The sequence below is a fragment of the Theropithecus gelada genome, chromosome 1, assembly GCF_003255815.1.
Source record: "Theropithecus gelada isolate Dixy chromosome 1, Tgel_1.0, whole genome shotgun sequence".
Classification (NCBI taxonomy): domain Eukaryota; kingdom Metazoa; phylum Chordata; class Mammalia; order Primates; family Cercopithecidae; genus Theropithecus; species Theropithecus gelada.
The window spans coordinates 186,523,838-186,543,558 of NC_037668.1; the positions used below are offsets into that span (position 1 = coordinate 186,523,838).

Here is a 19,721-nt window from a genome sequence, read left to right on the forward strand (position 1 = left end):
TTTATGAATGTGAGCCCATAAAACCCTGCTGAACATTATATCCATGAAAAAATGAATCTAAGCTCCTAACAGCGGGCCTAGAAACTTTTGCAGCATTTTGTCTGTTGAAGACAGACTGCTTTCCACTATGCTTAAGTCACAGAAACAAGGCCCAAGTTAAGGATGCTTTGCCTATCCTAATGTCTCTCAGTCACCTCAACATTCCTTCTTTCTCTGCCATCTCTCTCTCCCTCTTCCCCTCCCTCAAAACAAATTAAAAATAAATACATAAATAAATAAATCCCTAGCACTATCTTGTGAAATGTTGCCAATCTCAGAGGCATCCCTGTCTACGTCTCTAGGCCACCTCCTTACTTCTATCCACAGGTGGGAAAACCCAAACATTCTAAGCTGGTTCTAAGATATTCTTACAGCCCAAATTTGTTACGTCCTGGGGCTTTAGCCAAGCCATGCATCTTCCCAAGTTTACACAGGATTCTCAGATAATTTCAAAACCTACATTTTTATATAACCATGCCAAATTCACTCACTGATACAACAATCAGTTTATAAGGTGACTATTGAGAAGTAACTTCCAATTTTGTTCTGTTTCAAAAGGCTATTTAATCCAATTCTAAAAATATTTCCATATCTTATTAAAAGAAAAGTCTCCCCAGTCCCTGTTCCTAAGGACCTTACTTGGTTGTGGGGGCATGAGAGTGCTGACAGCCATAGATGGAGCAGTCTTTCATTGAGGAGGCAATGGGAGATTCTGAAGCCAAAGGAACAGGCAAAGCGCTACACTATGCAGGGGTGCCGAAATACAAATGTGGAATCCAAAAGGCTCTCATATCCAAATAAGTCAAAGATAGGTAACAAAATCTACCAGACCCAGGAGTATGGTGTCAGAAAGAAGAAAGCAAACACTGATGAAGCAGCAATAGGACATGGGTTGGGGAACTCCTAGGTGATTTCCTAGAATGTCTCATCATCTAGGATGTGGAGCTTGCTTTCACGGACCAGCCAGGGCATGATCATAGATGGCTTAGCCCATTTGAAGGGGCGATGGCAATCAGAGCATTCCTGAAGTGGAAACGTTTCTCATTACCACTGTGTTGGCTCATACCCATTCCAGTGTATTGGTTATTGGAATTAAGATGGCACCAGGGGTTGTTGGTCACTTTTCACACCATATATGACGGCTCTTGATCTCAGGATAGCAAATTTTGGCATGTGTAGTGAAGAAGGAGGTAGGGTCATGCTGGGTCAGGCATAACAGAAGGCAAAAGCAGAACAATGAGAAGTGAACACCAGGGTCAAAATGGCTTTTATGACTCTTCATACTTCCTTATAACACTGGTTGTTTGTCAAAGGCAGATGTTGCTTACATTTCTAGGGAGCGCCTATGGTATTTCCCATTGTTTGGTTTCCTCTAATGTCCCGCTCAGATAAATATTTAAATTTCTCATTGGCATGCCAGAGGGCTTTCGGGTCTGCTTGAGTGGCATGTGTTGTCTTTCAAATTAACCGACTGTTGCAGTTGGTGGGCTTGATGAGAAGGAAATCATGGAGATAAGTTGCTACAAAACTGTGTTTGGGTGAAAGAGTATGGTGGATAGTCAAAGGCAAAATTCTTCAGACACTGGCTAGGTGAGCTGGCCCAGGTGCTGCACTCCAGCTGGTTACTAGTTGTGAAATGATGGCTGGAGGACAGGCTGGAGAGTACAATCGAAAACCATGATATGTTCTGGGAATAGTTTTTTTTTTTCCCCCTGATAATTTACTTTAATATTAATAGAGTGGCAATAAGCTGATAAACAGGGATACGATGTTCCAGTTTGGCACTGGAGTCTGCCATGACCAAAATGACATGCCCCTAAGAGTGGGAGAAGTCTATGGCACAATCTATGACGATGGTGTTCCAGGGCATTTGGAGCTGACAGTGATGTGGCATTGGTGTATTCAGACCTGAATTTATTATGCAAGCAGCTAGCTTAAGGACTGGTATACTGCCGACTGGTGCGCTCAAAATCATCAGAAATGTGCCCTATGGAGGCTTTGAAGGCCTTCCTTAGAATTTCAAGGGCCACCATGGCTCACCAGTAGCATTAGGGTGCAACGGGGGCTCTGCAGTTTGGACTTTCCTATCTAGAAGGCTCAGCAGGTCATTCTGCCAATACCCCTGCATTCCACATCCTTGGGGACCATGTCCGAATGGCTCTGAGTAAGTATGTATCTCCTTGATTGACTGTTCCTGGCCATTACAATGTTCTTTGGCAGAGAGTCTATTGGAATTATGAGGTTCCAATAATTCTGGCTTTTGCACAGTAGCTGAGCTGAGCATTAAGTAAAGGATATGGAAGCCAAATCCTTTAAAAGAGAGGTAATTAACACACTTCCAACGGCTTCTTCTGAGCTTGGAAAGACATTACAGCACTATAGCTGGGAGCTTGGGGTCTGCTCTCAGACATATTAGATTTGATTCAGGCTCTACCATTTACTGTTTAACCTTGGACATATTACTAATCCTGTGTATAAAGGGGGATAAAAGCAGGATCCACCTCACAGAATTGTGATTAAATAAGATAATGCATATGCTATGCTTAGCACAATGCTTGCACTAGGCAAATGCTTAATAAATAATGGTGATGACTATTATTCTGGTTTTACCTCAGTAGCAATAAATGACAGCCATCAGGCTTGCATCCAAATAAGAGCCTGCTGGCCCCTCCACATGTTGCCTCCATGTGTCAAAGGCAGCCCTGATGGCCATCAGTGCCTGCTCCCAGGATGGTCGTTCTCGGACAGAACCAGCTTTAGAACTTGCACATATGGTCTCCTGTCTTTGACTCCCACCATGATATAACAAGCATTTGTTTCAAAGTGCACAGCTGTTCGGGATCATAGTAGAGAAAAAACAGGACAGAAAAGATTTTCCTCCTGGTGGGGAATAGTTACAGCCAAAACTCAGACCATCCCCCTTTCTTTCTTTCCTGCCTGGGTTTGACTGTTTGGATGGCCAGAGTGGGAAATGAGAGATGAATTACCAGTAGTACCATGTGAACTCCAGGATCTGTCAGACTTCTGGGTAGAGGGTAGGGGTGGGGACATTTTGCCTTCTAAAAATCAGTTTGCCTTGGCAAGACAGATCATGGAAACTCCTAATCTTCAGACGTTCAAAAGTGTTTCTCAAGCTGGCCTAGAGGAGGCCTAAAGGATAACTCCGCCAGGTCAGGTGCTGGTGGGACCCAAACCTTGCAAATACAAGAGGATGCCCTCCAAACAGACACAAGCCACTGCAGTCTTGCAGGTGCCCTTTCACTGGACATTTTAGAAGCATTGTCCTGGCAGAATGGCACATTGCTGCATAATGGGACTGCTTAGGGAACTTCTGGAAGGCTGCCTTACATGTTCTTTGTTGCACCATTTTAGACAAGTTGCACTTCTCGAAAACCTGCACTCTGCATAGTCCATCTTTGAGGTCAGAGGGATTAGTGGACTTGCTTAGCAATCCTGAATGGGAGATTGCCTTGAGGCTGTGGGAGACCTGGCTAGAATGAGCTCTCCATTTTTCTGAGGCAGTGATGGAAGTCCTGATGAATCCTAGACACAGCTTCATATCAATATAGCTACAGAATGCCTCAGCCTCGGGCTCAGATGCAAGCACTGCAGTTTTGCAGGTATGCAGGGCCTACGCAGCAGGGCTACAGCAGTTTTATTCCTAACTTTAGAGAAACTCCTCTGCTTCCTGTGGGGAAATACTTGCTGGTAGATGGATATTTATTTGATTCCACGAATAGACAGACAGTGATCTAGAGCTTTGGGGCCTGCAAACAGAATTTCTAGCAGGCTTTAAAAGTGAAATGCAAGATATGTTTCCCAGGTAGTATCTGGGTCATTGACCTCCAGCTAGGAAAGGCCAAGGACAAGAGGAAAGTGCAGTCACTGAAGCTACAAGGTAGCAGACAAGTGACCTGACCATAGTCAAGTCAGTGAGACCAATGTGTGAGTGGGACCAGATCTCTCAGGGGAGAATCTCCTGGAGCCCACATGCACTGAGTTGGTGTGGGTATGTGGTGAAGGGCCAGGCCTGGTGGTTGAGGGGGCCTGTCCGCTAAGCTTGCTAAGATCCTTAAGTACACTATGGTATGCACTCCCAAAACAGTACCAACTTGGCACCACAGGACATGGAACATGTTGCCACTGAGATTGGGGGCTGGACACAGAGGAGTGTGATGAGGCTAACCAGTTTCCTCTCTCTGAAGGGCCAGGGCCGCTTTCTAGAAAAATGGACAGCATGGCTCGGTCTGGACATCTAAGCACAGAATGGCTAGTCTCCCATAGGCAAGCACAACAGCCTCACTCGGCAGCCTGACTGCCAGTGATGAGCAGCAAAAGTTCCTCCCTCCACTCTGCTTGGGGGACCACTTCAGGGACACCCTAAGAAGGTGTAGCAGGGTCTCAAGGACTATCTAAACCTTCCCACAAAGCAGTTACTTGGGAGAGTGGAACTGGCCGGGCTAACTTGCAGAGAGTGGCAGTGCAGGTACCCTCCCTGGGGCATCCTTTTTTTTTTTTTTTTTAACCACCAAACACTCATTATGCCTTCCTAACCCCACCCTGATTTGCTTTCCCCATAGTGTGTCCCATCTTTGTGGAACAGCACCACAAGGCGTCCTTCCTTCGCTTTAAGGAAGCCAGAAAGATCATCTCTGAAGTCTTCTCACCATCCCTGGTTCATCCATGGGGAGGTTTGTGACCACAGGGTAGCCTTTCTCTGTCTTGGAACTTTGAGACTTTGGCAGAATAATGTAAGGATGAAATAAATGATTGGTGTTTTGGTGGTAGCATTGGAGCAAGATGGTGAAGGAACTATTTTGTCTGACCTAAAACTAGCTGGTTCCTGTCTGTTCCTAGCCTAGCTCTTCAAAACTTCCCTTCAAATCCTTGAAGCACCCCAGCATCCTTTCAATACATTATCCTTTTTCATGGGCTTGCAAGAGTAGGTGGGTTGTAACAAAACCACCTCAGCTAATGTAGGTCCATGATGCCAATCACCTCATTCTAATTGTAGTGGCAGCAGATGTAACTCTGGAATTTAGAGACTAAGCCTTCTACGCAATGGAGCTGACATGGTATTTGGCACATTCTAAGGGACAAGGCTCATGTTCAGGGATGGGGCCTACTGATTTGTATGGAAATGACAACTCATGCCTGCAAAGTGGAAAATTAATGAAAATTATTCTGCAACCCCACAAAAAGTCCCCAAATTTTCTAGAGCTATCCAGGAAGTTCTCTGGGAAGGAGCAAAGATAAGGCTGGCTCTGCTTCGTCAGGCAGCAGCCATAATCAAAAGCCAACAGCTTCAGCTCGTCTGTCATTTGGGCCAGGAGCACTGCCAAGTTTCTGAAGAATGTCACGTTTTCTTTTCCCAGAGGTAAAGACTGGAACTGATCAGACTCCATCTAGTAGTCTTAGGTATACACTAAGGAATGCTGAAACCCATCCCTCACACAGTTTAATGATGGCCAATGGCAGGCCTGGCCAGGGTTGGCTTAAATAAAGATGGGGACTCTAGACTCAGGGGAATTCTGAGGCTGGAAGAACAGGTAAAGGTCTAAAATTCTAGGAGATAAACCCAAAGAAACACCAAGTATGTGGAGTCAATGCAGGTGTAGAAATCTTGCCTCAGGTGTTCAGAGATAAGAGCAAAGGCAAGTGAGCCAGGAGCAGTGAAGCAACAGGGAGCCCTTGCTGAGTGACTGCCCAGAACATCCAGTTGTCACTTGCAACTGATTTTTGCAGGTTAGTCCATCTCTTGTGCCCAGATGGATTCAGGATCATGAACAGAGCAGACAAATGAGACAGTAAAAGCAAGAAATGGAGATTCTGGGTGAATCTTCGGCAACACAGGCCCCTATGAAGGAAACCTTCTGAGCAATGGCCTGGTGGCCCTTCACTGTTGTGAAACCATCTAGACATGAGTCCAGTGAGCTGGGGGCTCTGACACCAATCAGTTCTGTGACCGTGTCTTATAATCACTGGGCCTCAGTTTTATCTTCTGAGAAATGGGAATAACAATATCTCCTCCATCTACTTTGTAGGGTTATTGCAAAGATCAGATTAATCATAAAAATGCCAGAAATCATAAGAAATCTGAAAATGCTGCGGAAACCTAAGAGCATCATCAAGATTTTCTCTTTTCTTTTCTTTTTTTTTTTTTTTTTTGGAAACGGAGTCTTGCTCTGTTGCCCAGGTTGGAGTACAGTGGCGCAGTCTCAGCTCACCGCAACTTCCACCTCCTGGGTTCAAGCGTTTCTCATGCCTCAGCCTCCTGAGTAAGCTGGGACTACAGGTGTGCACCACCATGCCTGGCTAATTTTTGTGTTTTAGTAGAGACGGGGTTTTGCCATGTTGGCAAGGCTGGTCTTGAACCCTTGACCTCAAGTGATCCTCCCACCTTGGCCTCCCAAAGTGCTGGGAATACAGGCGTGAGCCATCGTGCCTAGCCTAGATCTTCTCTTTTAGATTGAAAACTAATGCTTTTTATTTGCCAGTCTTGTCTGCAGAGTTCAACGTTTTCAAAAAGCATTATTTTCTTGAAATAAACTGACATTTCACAGACCTCTGTTAGGAAATCAGTTGAAGAGGCTAGCAAACTTTGCACAAGCTATTTTCAATGTGGGAAGTGAGCTAATGTGTCTGACTCCCTCCAGCCATCGCTGCGACTTTTAAAGAGAAAGTGCTCTTGGGTTGCATGTTATGGCTTTTCTAGTGGCTGTTACAAAGGGAGTCCCTGCAACTGAGCCACATCAGCTCTATAACACAGTGATATCTGGGCTGCGTTCAGTGGATAGAGCCACTGTGAACCCCAGAGCTCTGTGGACATTACTTGGGTTTTGTTTTGTCATTGGATTTAGTTTGGATTCTGGATTTAATGTTGAGAGCACCCTCTTTGTGTGGTGCTCTAAACAGACAAAAACAATTAGAATATCATAGTAATAATATCTTATATTTACTAAGGGTTTTTAATTTTACAAAGCAGTTTTACATTTTTTCTGCCTGAGTAACCCTCAAGCTACAAATAAGCTATGTGCCACAAATTTGACTCTAAATTGGTTATTGGCATTCAGAATGCATTTCCCAAGTTCAAGTGTGGTCAGTTAACTGTTTGAGTTCTGGGTCCTGGGGCAGGAGAGAATGTGGTCAAGGCGTGAAGAGAAAGAAGAAGAACATCTCCTCCTTCCCTCTTGTACAAATCTGAAGCTTGGTAAAAAAAAAAAAAAAAAAAAAAAGGAAACAGTCTTCAGAATCCTCCCTTAACTATTCCTGACCCCTTCTGTTGTCTCCGCAACCCTTTCTCTCCAGGCTCCTGTGCACAGACCTTACACAAGCTCCATCCCTAGGATGGTGCAGAAGGCCTCTGGTCATCAAGCCTGCTCTCCCCAACATGCACGTGAAAAGCAGCCCCGTGACACTCTGCTTCCCAATTTGAATCCTTCAGACTGGCTGCTGCCATCTCCATCCTACATGTGGTTGCCTTTGTATTATTATTGGCACTTTGTATTACTGTCAGTGTAACTTCCCTACACCCAACTATAGACCCCACTGAGATCAAGGACTAAGCCATATTCATCTTTGCAAATGTCCCTCTTGATTCCTTTTTTCAGTCACAGCTCAGAGCATAGTGATTTGCTAATTATTAAAAATATTGAAATAAAAATAAAAATAAATATATCCCCTACTCTGTCCAGGTCTTCTCTTTACTCAGCATGCACAAGGCTCCTGCTGTTACTGCAATATAATTTTCTACTCCTTCACTGCACAACCCTCAGGAAAAAAAGTGATTTTATTGCACTAACATATACAAATATAGCAGTGCCAGATTGCTCCAGAGGTATCTGCATTTTTTGTAAGGGGCTACCTGCTAACTCTAAGGTTGGATTTAACCTATGGATTTTCTGGAGACTCTGTTCAGGTCCCTTGCAGGGCACAGGAGCTGCCGTGAGTAGGAGGCAGCTCTCCTCAGGCTTTGCAAGGCATCTCATCCTCCACTTCAGAGCCCCCTGGCAATGATTTTGCTGGTGGTTTCTGGAAGGAGGGAGAAGGGTGACTGGGCGTCTGTGTAGATTACTGTTTGCAGGCTGGGGACTAACTTTATGTAGCTATCCTCTACCTTAAATAATTAAAACTTCTCAGTTCTGGATTTAACCGAATCCTCAAGACCTTCATGGGAATGGACAAAACGCATTCCATATTGAGGTAACCTCTCTAGTTTAACAAGTAGGGCTTTTGGACGGTTTGCCTATTGATCTTCCTAAATCTAGAAAAGGTCTAGTTTTCAAATTATCAGGATAAAACTACATTCAGAATATAAGAAGATGAAATTTTAAAATTCATGAAAACTCTCACATATACTCAAATGTAAAACTGAAGGATTGATTGTCAAACTTGTAATAAATAACATTTTCACCAGTTCAGAGTTGAAAGGAGTAGAAAAAATGAATTCACACTCTATAGGGTTAACGTCCCTGTACCTAGGGCCAGGGGCTGCGAGCAGTTGGCTAACTTCACTGCTTTTGCTGAGGGGTAGGTGGAGATGGGGTGACAGAGAAAAACAGAAAGCAGATGTCTTTCTAGTACTATCCTTGGTACTGGGAACGGACCACAGGTTGGAGATGAAAGCAAAAATAAAAAAATAGCCTCTAATATTAGAAATATTGAGAACTGCTTGTGGGCAGATTGCAGCACTAATTAGAAATAAGAAAATGAAAAATTAAATTCCCCTCCCTATAACATAAAGTAGCATTAAAAATCACATGAAGTCAAACATGTGCCAAAAATAAAGATAAAACTTCCTACAAACCTCTATCACCCAGAGACAACATCCGTCAATATTTGGGCATATTTCTTTCTGGTCTTTTTTTTTGCCTTTAAAAAAATGATGTCATATGCTGTTTCTTGAATTTGATATTTAACATAAAATAAACATAACATCAAAATGATGTCACATCCTGGCCAGGTGCAGTAGCTCACGACTGTAATCCCAGCACTTTGGGAGGCTGAAGCAGGTGGATCACCTGAGGTCAGGAGTTTGAGACCAGCCTGGCCAACATGATGAAACCCCGTCTCTACTAGAAGTACAAAAATTAGCCGGGCATGGTGGTGCGTGCCTGTAATCCCAGTTACTCAGGAGGCTGAGGCAGAATTGCTTGAACCCAGGAGGGAGAGGTTGCAGTGAGCCGAGATCGTGCTATTGCACTCCAGCCTAGGCAACAAGAGTGAGACTCCATCTCAAAAAAAAAAAAAAAAAAAGATGTCATATCCTGTTTCTTGCATTTGACAGTTAACATAAAAATTTCCCATGTCACTAAAAACTCCTTTAAACGCTATTTTAATAGTTGTGTAATATTTATGTATATTGATACAGCATGATTTATTTAATCTTTCATGTTTGAACAACAGGTTGTTTCTATTTTTTCTATTACACACAATGATACACTGAACATCTTTGTATATTAATCTTGTGTATTTAGGATTATTAAGATTCTCAAGTGTGACATTATTATGCATATATTATCATGCATATATTATTATGCACATTATTATGCATATATTAACATGCATCTGTTATAAATATATGCATGTTTTAAAGGGATATCCACACATACTATCAAATTATTTTCTAAAATGATCGTATGTGTTTGTCTACTCACGAGTATCATCTGTATAACTATTATATGTTGCCACTTCTAATCAGCATTGTTTCCTTTTATTTAAAAAAAAAAAAGATTTTCCAGCAAGATGGCCAAATAGGAACAGCTCTGGTCTGCAGCTCCCAGCAAGATCGATGCAGAAGACAGGTGATTTCTGCATTTCCAACTGAGGTACCTGGTTCATCTCATTGGGATTGGCTGGACAGTGGGTGCAGCCCATGGAGGGCAAGCTGAAGCAGGGCAGGGCATCACCTCACCCAGGAAGTGCAAGGGGTCAGGGGATTTCCCTTTCCTAGCCAAGGGAAGCCATGAGAGACTGTACCAGGTGCAACAGTACACTCCTGCCAAAATACTATGTTTTTCCCATGGTCTTCACAACCCACAGACCAGGAGATTCCCTCGGGTGCCTGGCTCGGCGGGTCCCCCACCCACAGAGCCCAGCAAACTAAGATCCACTGGCTTGAACAGCAGTCTGAGATAGACCTGGGATGCTGGAGCTTGGCAGGAGGAGGGGCGTCTGCCATTGATGAGGCTTGAGTAGGTGGTTTTATGCTCACAGTGTAAACAAACTCGCTAGGAAGCTCGAACCAGGTGGAGCCCACCGCAGCTCAATGAGGCCAACTGCCTCTCTAGATTCCACCTCTCTGGGCAGGGCATATCTGAACAAAAAGCAACAGCCCCAGTCAGGGACTTATAGAAAAAACTGTCATCTCCCTGGGGCAGAGCATGTGGGGGAAGGGCAGGTGTGGGCACAGCTTCAGCAGACTTAAATGTCCCTGCCTGACAGCTCTAAAGAGAGCAGCAGTTCTCCCAGCATGGTGATTGAGCTCTGATAACAGACAGACTGCCTCCTCAAGTGGATCCCTAACCCCCATGTAGCCTGACTGGGAGACACCTCCCAGTTGGGGCCTACAGACATCTCATACAAGAGAGCACTGGCTGGCATCTGGCAGGTGCCCCTCTGGGACGAAGCTTCCAGAGGAAGGATCGGGCAGCAATATTTGCTGCTCTGCAGCCTCCCCTGATGCTACCCAGGCAAAGAGAGTCTGGAGTGGACCTCCAGCAAACTCCAACAGACCTGCAGCTGAGGGACCTGTTAGAAGGAAAACTAACAAACAGAAAGGCATAGCATCAACATCAAAAAAAAAGGACATCCACACCAAAACCCCATACACAGGTCACCAACATCAAAGACAAAATGTAGATAAAACCACAAAGATGGGGAGAAACCAGCACAGAAAGGCTAAAAATTCCGAAAACCAGAATGCCTCTTCTCCTCCAAAGGATCACAACTTCTCGCCAGCAAGGGAACAAAAATGGATGGAGAATGAGTTTGATGAGTTGACAGAAGTAGGCTTCAGAAGGTGGGTAATAACAAACATCTCCCAGCTAAAGGAGCATATTCTAACCCATCACAAGGAAGCTAAAAACCTTGAAAAAAGGTTAGATGAACGGCTAACTAGAACAACCAGTACAGAGAAGAATATAGATGAAGAATATAAATCTGATGGAGCTGGAAAACACAGCATGAGAACTTCATGAAGCATACACAAGCTTCAATAGCCAATTAGATCAAGCAGAAGAAAGGATATCAGTGATTGAAGATCAAATTAATGAAATAAAGTGAGAAGAAAAGATTAGAGAAAAAACAGTGAAAAGAAATGAACAAAGCCTCCAAGAAATATGGGACTATGTGAAAAGACCAAATCTACGTTCGACTGGTGTACCTGAAAGTAACAGGAAGAATGGAACCAAGTTGGGAAACACTCTTCACGATATTATCCAGGAGAACTTCCCCAACCTAGCAAGGCAGGCCAACATTCAAATTCACGAAATACAGAGAACACCACAAAGATAGTCCTTGAGAAGAACAACCCCAAGACACATAATTTTCAGATTCACCAAGGTTGAAATGAAGGAAAAAATATTAAGGGCAGCCAGAGAGAAAGGTCGGGTTACCCACAAAGTGAAGCCCATCAGACTAACAGCAGATCTCTCAGCAGAAACCCTCCAAGCCAGAAGAGAGTGGGGGGCAATATTCAACATTCTTAAAGAAAAGAATTTTCAACCCAGAATATCTTATCAAGCCAAACTAAGCTTCATAAGTGAAGAATAAATAAAATCCTTTAGAGACAAGCAAATGCTGAGAGATTTTGTTACCACCAGGTCTGCCTTACAAGAGCTCCTGAAGGAAGCACTAAACATGGAAAGAAACACCCAGTACCAGTCACTGCAAAAACATGCCAAATTGTAAAGACCATCGATGCCATGAAGAAACTGCATCAACTAACAGTCAAAATAACCAGCTAGCCTCATAATGACAGGATGAAATTACATATAACAATATTAACCTTAAATGTAAATGGGCTAAATGCCCCAATTAAAAGACACAGACTGGCAAATTGGATAAAGAGTCAAGACCCATCAGTGTGCTGTATTCAGGAGACCCATCTCATGTGCAAACACACACACAGGATCAAAATAAAGGGATGAAGGAAGAGCTACCAAGCAAATGGAAAGCCAAAAGAAAAGCAGGGTTTGCAATCCTAGTCTCTGATAAAACAGACTTTAAACCAACAAAGATCAGAAGAGACAAAGAAGGCCATTATATAATGGTAAAGGGATCAATGCAACAACAAGAACTAACCATCCTAAATATATACACATCCAATACAGGAGCACCCAGATTCAGAAAGCAAGGGTTTAGAGACCTATGACGAGACTTAGACTCCCATACAATAATAGTGTGAGACTTTAACACCCCACTGTCAATATTAGACAGATCAATGAAACAGTAAATTAACAAGGGTATCCAGGACTTGAACTCAGCTCTGGACCAAGTAGACCTAACAGACATCTACAGAATTCCCACCCCAAATCAATGGAATATGCATTTTTCTCAGCACCACATGACACTTATTCTAAAATTGATCACATAATTGGAAGTAAAGCACTCCTCAGCAAATGTAAAAGAGCACAAATCACAACAAACTGTCTCTCAGACCACAATGCAATCAAACTAGAACTCAGGATTAAGAAACTCACTCAAAACCACACAACTACATGGAAACTGAACACCCTGCTCCTGAATGACTACTGGGTAAATAACAAAATGAAGGCAGAAATAAAGATGTTCTTTGAACCCAATGAGAATGAAAACACAATGTACCAGAATCTCTGGGATACATTTAAAGCAGTGTGTAGAGGGAAAGTTATAGCACTAAATGCCCACAAGAGAAAGCAGGAAAGATCTAAAATTGACAACCTAACATCACAATTAAAAGAACCAGAGAAGCAAGAGCAAGCACATTCAAAAGCTAGCAGAAGGCAAGAAATAACTAAGATCAGAGCAGAACTGAAAGAGATAGAGACATAAAAAACCCTTCAAAAAATCAACGAATCCAGGAGCTGGTTTTTGGAAAAGATTAACAAAATAGATAGACCACTAGCAAGACTAATAAAGAAGAGAGAAGAATCAAACAGATGCAATAAAAAATGATAAAGGGGATATCACTGCCGATCCCACAGAAATACAAACTACCATCAGAGAATACTATAAACACCTCTACGCAAATAAACTAGAAAATCTAGAGACACGGATAAATTCCTGGACACATACACCCTCCCAAGACTAAAACAGGAAGAAGTCAAATCTCTGAATAGACCAATAACAAGTTGTGAAATTGAGCCAATAATTAATAGCCTACCAACCAAAAAACGTCCAGGACCAGATGGATTCACAGCCAAATTCTACCAGAGGTACAAAGAGGAGCAAGTACCATTCCTTCTAAAACTATTCTGATTAATAGAAAAAGAGGGAATCCTCCCTAACTTATTTTATGAGGCCAGCATCATCGTGATACCAAAACCTGGCAGAGGCACAACAAAAAAAGAGAATTTTAGGCCAATATCCCTGATGAACATAGATGTGAAAATCCTCAATAAAATACTGGCACACCAAATCCAGCAGCACATCAGAAAGCTTATCCACCACGATCAAGATGGCTAAATCCCTGGGATGCAAGGCTGGCTCAACAGATGCAAATCAATAAATGTAATCCATCACATAAACAGAACCAGTGACAAAAACCACATGATTTCTCATGATTTCTCAATAGATGCAGAAAAGGCCTTCGACAAAATTCAACAGCACTTCAAGCTAAAAACTCTCAATAAACTAGGTATTGATGGAACATATCTCAAGATAATAAGAGCTATTTATGGCAAATCCACAGCCAAAATCATACCGGACGGGCAAAATCTGGAAGCACTCCCTTTGAAAACCAGCACAAGACAAGGATGCCCTCTCTCACCATGCCTATTCAACATAGTATTGGAAGTTCTGGCCAGGGCAATCAGGCAAGAGAAAGAAATAAAGGGTATTCAGTTTGGAAAAGAGGAACTCAAATTGTCTCTGTTTGCAGATGACATGACTGTATATTTAGAAAACCCCATCATCTCAGCCCAAAATTTCCTGAAGCTGATAAGCAGCTTCAGTAAAGTCTCAGGATCAAAATCAATTGCAAAAATCACAAGCATTTCTACACACCAATAACAGACAAACAGCCAAATCATGAGTGAACTCCCATTCACAATTGCTACAAAGATAATAAAATACCTAGGAATCCAACTTACAAGGGATGTGAAGGACCTCTTCAAGGAGAACTACAAACCACTGTTCAAGAGAATAAAAGAGGACACAAACAAATGGAAGAACATTCCATGCTCATGGATGGGAAAAATCAATATCGTGAAAATGGCCATACTAGTAGCCCAAGGTAATTTGTAGATTCAATGCTATCCCCATCAAGTTGCCACTGACTTTCTTCACAGAATTGGAAAAAACTATTTTAAATTTCATGTGGAACCAAACAAGAGCCTGCATAGCCAAGACAAGCCTAGGCAAAAAGAACAAAGCTGGAGACATCATGCTACCTGACTTCAAACTATACTACAAGGCTACAGTAACTAAAACAGCATGGTACTGGTACCAAAACAGATATATAGACCAATGGAACAGAACAGAGCCCTCAGAAATCACACCACACATCTACCACCATCTAATCTTTGACAAACCTGACAAAAACAAGAAATGGGGAAAGGATTCCCTATTTAATAAATGATGTTGGGAAAACTAGCTAGCCATATGCAGAAAGCTAAAACTGAATCCCTTCCTTACATCTTATACAAAAATTAACTCAAGATGGATTAAAGACTTAAATGTAAGACCTAAAACCATAAAAACCCTAGAAGAAAACCTAGGAAATACCATTCAGGACATAGGCATGGGCAAAGACTTCATGACTAAAACACTAAAAGCAATGGTAACAAAAGCCAAAATAGACAAATGGGATCTAATTAAACTAAACAGCTTCTGCACAGCAAAAGAAACTATCTGCAGAGTGAACAGCCAACCTACAGATTGGGAGAAAATTTTTGCAATCTATCCATCTGACAAAGGGCTAATATCCAGAATCTACAAAGAACTTAAACAAATTGACAAGAAAAAAACAAACAACTCCATCAAAAAGTGGGCAAAGGATATGAACAGACACTTCTTAAAAGAAGACATTTATGCAGCCAACAGACATATGAAAAATGCTCATCACTGGTCATCAGAGAAATGCAAATCAAAACCACAGTGAGATACCATCTCACGTCAGTTAGAATGGCAATTATTAGAGTCAGGAAACAACAGATGCTGGAGAGGATGTGGAGAAATAGGAACACTTTTACACTGTTGGCAGGAGTGCAAATTACTTCAACCATTGTGGAAGACAGTGTGGTGATTCCTCAAGGATCTAGAACTAGAAATACCATTTGACCCAGCAATCATATTACTGGGTATATACCCAAAGGATTACAAATCATGCTACTACAAAGACACATGCACACGTATGTTTACTGTGGCACTATTCACAATAGCAAAGACTTGGAACCAACTCAAATGTCCATCAATCATAGACTGGATGAAGAAAATGTGGCACATATACACCGTGGAATACTATGCAGCCATAGAAAAGGATGAGTTCACGTCATTTGCAGGGACATGGATGAAGCTGGAAACTGTCATTATCAGCAAACTATCACAAGGAAGAAAACCAAACACCGGATGTTCTCGCTCATAGGTGGGAATTGAACAATGAGATTACTTAGACACAGGGCGGGGAACATCACACACCAGGGCCTGTCGGGGTGTGGGGGGCTGGGGGAGGGATAGCATTAGGAGAAATACCTAATGAAATGATGAGTTGATGGGTGCAGCAAACCAACATGGCACATGTATACCTATGTACCAAATCTGCACGTTGTACACCTGTACCTCAGAACTTAAAGTATAATAAAAAAAAAAAAACCTTTGCCAGTTTTGTAAATAAAAATTGTATCTGAGTTAGTTTATTCATTCGCAGTTGTTATTCATTTGGTTTTCCTTTTTGTGAGTTGTCTGAATAAGATGGTTATGTGATTAAAATATGCACATTCCTATGAGAAGTATAAACTAGTAGATTAGCACCAAATATATTAATGTTCTTCTACAATACTTGTGGCCCAGTCAAATTTTCTTTCATAATTACAACCTAAATAAAGCAAAATATGAAGCAATGCTTACCCTTCTTTGGAGATTTTGAGGAATCTTCTGCTGACCTAACTTCTTCTTCTTCTTGTTCTTCTTCTTCTTCTTCTTTTACTTCTCTTTTGTCTTCATTTTCTTTCTCTCCTTTAGACTCCTTTCTTGATGTCATGAGTAATTCCTCTAGATCTTTATTTTTTATAAGGGTATGATGAAGTTTCTCATATGCATCTTCAAACTTTTCCTCTGCCTGTTTGGCTCTCTTTTCAACCTCCCTGATATGGAAGAGAAACACAACAAAATAGAAAGGGTTGAAAAAGTATTTTTGACTTAGAAACTCATTTTCTAAAAAGGCAGTGAGATTAGATGAACGTGTCTGAAGGGTAGAAATAAGGGAAGCAACAGCATCAATGATTGATTGAGAACTGAGGCCCAGGAGCAACTCTGAATGCTAATGTCAGAGTAGAAATCATGCTGCTATTTAAGAATATATTTATCATTTCTTAATAAAATCTGATTTGGGGTATCTGGAATTCTCCATCAATGGCCCGGGAACTCCCTTTCAAGAGTTAACTTTGGCTTCTCTTAATTGATGTGATCCAACAAACTAAATTCAACAGAGTCCCTTCTTTTCTAAAACCAAATTTTTGTAATCAAAGAAACCAGCATGAGATGTGCTTCTTAGCTACTACAGCACATTATATGTCTACATGGCTACGCTCTTCTCCTGGCATCCCCAGCCATCTTAACTATATCACCCTTTGTACTCTTTGATATATGTAACATTCTTTCCCAAGCACAATAGTTTCTCCTAGTTCCATCTATTTCCCTAAGTCATCTCTTAGAAACATATTGAATTGGATCACTCTAACACCCCCCTCCAACACACACAAATACTTTGACTTCCTCTATCTTTCCACTGTAGATAAGGATGGATAAGATGTTCCCACCAGGGCACTGTAGTTTACTGCCTCTAGCAGAACATGTGGAGATATGCATCCCCCTAGTGAGGATACAGAAAGCAGGAGAGCCAAAGGAAGCCAAAAAGTATGAATTTCTCAGTCAAGCCTTCTGGCCAGCCCATTTTCATCCTCTTACCATTGTGTTGACTCATACTTACAGTAACTTCTCCTGCATATGTTCAATTACAGCCATTGCTTCAAGATATTTTTGGGCCAATGTACCTTGCTTAGCTGATTCTCTCTGACAGAGGAAATATGAGATATGAATGAACTGATAGTCTCAACAATTGGTATTCTACTTTTTCAGGATGTTCTGGATCAAACCTTCCAGAATATTCTTTTTTCTACTAACCATATCTATCTAATAGATGGTTAAGCACACCCTTAATACAAAAAAAAATAGGGATTGTCTGTGGCCAGATAGCATAGAAGCTTCCAAATTATTCATGCTACAGGTGAATAAGAATTTGATTGGAATTGTAAAGAAGCAGCAGGGGAAACAGTAAAAACAAAAAGAAACAGAGAAATAAAAAAAGATTTAAAAAATAAGGAGAAGGGTCAACATGTTTCTTTATAAGTCAAGTTAAAGATCAAGGAAGCTAACTTGTATATCTGTCTTACTAATAATTTACTTCGCTAAGAATGTCACATTGCAAAATCCAATGAAGTCTTTAAATTCCTTAGGGAACTTCATAAATATCAGTTGAAGATGTAAATCTTACCAGGCAAAGAAAATATGGAAAAAAGATAACCTCTTTAATTTATTTTGACTCTATATAAGAGGAAGGTGAGAGAGAAAATTTAGAGGACAAAAACTATATTTTTAATTGAATATTAACATTTTCCCAGAACAGTGTACTTTTAAAGTCTCATTCATCCATGTCTCCCAAGCAGAGTCAAGTACAAGGTAAAGTCTACATTACAGACGGAAGGAGAGAGAGAAGAGGGCGGACAGCCTGCCACAATCACAGCATGATCCAGTGGGCTAAAGCAAACCTGCATCTAAGCCTCTCATCCTCACTCACACATCCCATCATACCACTCTACCTTTTTCTAAAAGAGAAAAGAACTTGTGTTAGTCTCTTCACTATTTATTTACTTATTTATTTATTCATTTATTTATTTATTCTTTTTATTTTTTAGAGACTGGATCTTGCTCTGTCACCCAGGTTACAGTGCAGTGGCATAATCATAGCTCACTGCAGCCTTGACCTCCTAGACTCAAGCAATCCTCCCACCTCAGCCTCCCAAGTGGCTGGGACTACAGGTGCATACCACCATGCACAGCCAATTTTTCATTTTTTTGGTAGAGATTGGGTCTTGCTATGTTATCGAGGCTGGTCTTGAACTCCTGGCCTCAAGTGATCCTCCTGCTTCAGCCTCCCAAGTTCTGAAATTATAGGCACTGGCCACCACACTTGGCCAACTTCTTCAGTTTTGTGCTAGATATTAGACTCTTCTTTTCTCTGTCACATATTTTTCTCTTTCTGTTTTGTAGCTTCTTTTGGGTAACTTGTTTGGAAAGTACACACTATCATTTTTCACCCTGAACCAAACATATGTGATGTGGCTGTACCTGCAAGGCACACACTACTAACTTATTTGTTCTTCTGAAAGAAAGGGTTTCAGAGCAGAGGCTTCTAGAACTGGAATTCCACACATGGTTTACAGTCCTATGAAACAACTAAAACTATCGGTGGAATCCAAGATAAACCAGGATTGTCTACTACTACCTGTGTACATTTGAGCCTTCTGACTCTCTCCTCATTCTGTCAACAGATATAAATTTAGTTACAATATGCTAGGAAAACATCCCTTTCTTTTGATACTGGCAAGTACAGATTGTTTTGTGGTCCATTTCAAGTCCTTCAATAGGAGAGTTTCCAACCGTGGTCTGAAACGACATTTTGGACATTCCCGTGGTCTGAAATGCTGGTTGTGGGGCTGCTAGCATCCTCTACATGTGGCAGATGGCAATCCCCCATGCATCACCCATATACTGATGCAGGTGCCTCAAGGCTAATTACAGTTACTGCCACAGGCCTTCTTCTCAGGCTCCAAACCTTCCTCTGGCTTTTATGCTCTTTTACTCACTATATAACAGAGACAAACATGGACCACGCAGCTCTTGGAATCAATTGGATTGGACCCTCCTTGCTTGTGCCTATGTGCTGTAGCTTCCAGTTAGTCTCTGTCTGACATCAATTCTGCCTTCAGATTTTTTTAGCTTGGCCTTCCTGGGGTTTGACTCTACTAATGGGCTTTGGGTTGCATCTCTATGGCTTGGGAGTGCATCAGGGAAGATCCCACTCCAGATTCAACTCCTTGGATTCAATTCTGGACTCCTAGTTGGACTGGGTGCTCCTATCAGCTTTGGACATATTTTCTGGAGCCACCAATTTCAATTGCCCTTCCCTGATGTTGTTATAAAATGGGTAAATCAATCACTGCTCTTAATACCTGTGCCTGGGATACAAGGTATTGTGGGAGGAA

The 19,721-nt window shown here is 41.8% G+C and overlaps 1 protein-coding gene across 1 annotated transcript in view; it reads right to left on the minus strand.

Annotated features, from left to right (window-relative positions):
• Window positions 1-19,721, minus strand: part of AXDND1 (axonemal dynein light chain domain containing 1) — a 185,853-nt gene that overhangs the window by 4,885 nt on the left and 161,247 nt on the right. Inside the window, exons 24-25 of the mRNA XM_025389451.1 lie at window positions 17,387-17,469; window positions 16,306-16,541 (exon numbers count right to left, since the gene is read on the minus strand). Of these exons, the coding sequence (XP_025245236.1) occupies window positions 16,306-16,541; window positions 17,387-17,469 (319 nt within the window). The remainder of the gene's footprint in view (window positions 1-16,305; window positions 16,542-17,386; window positions 17,470-19,721) is intronic.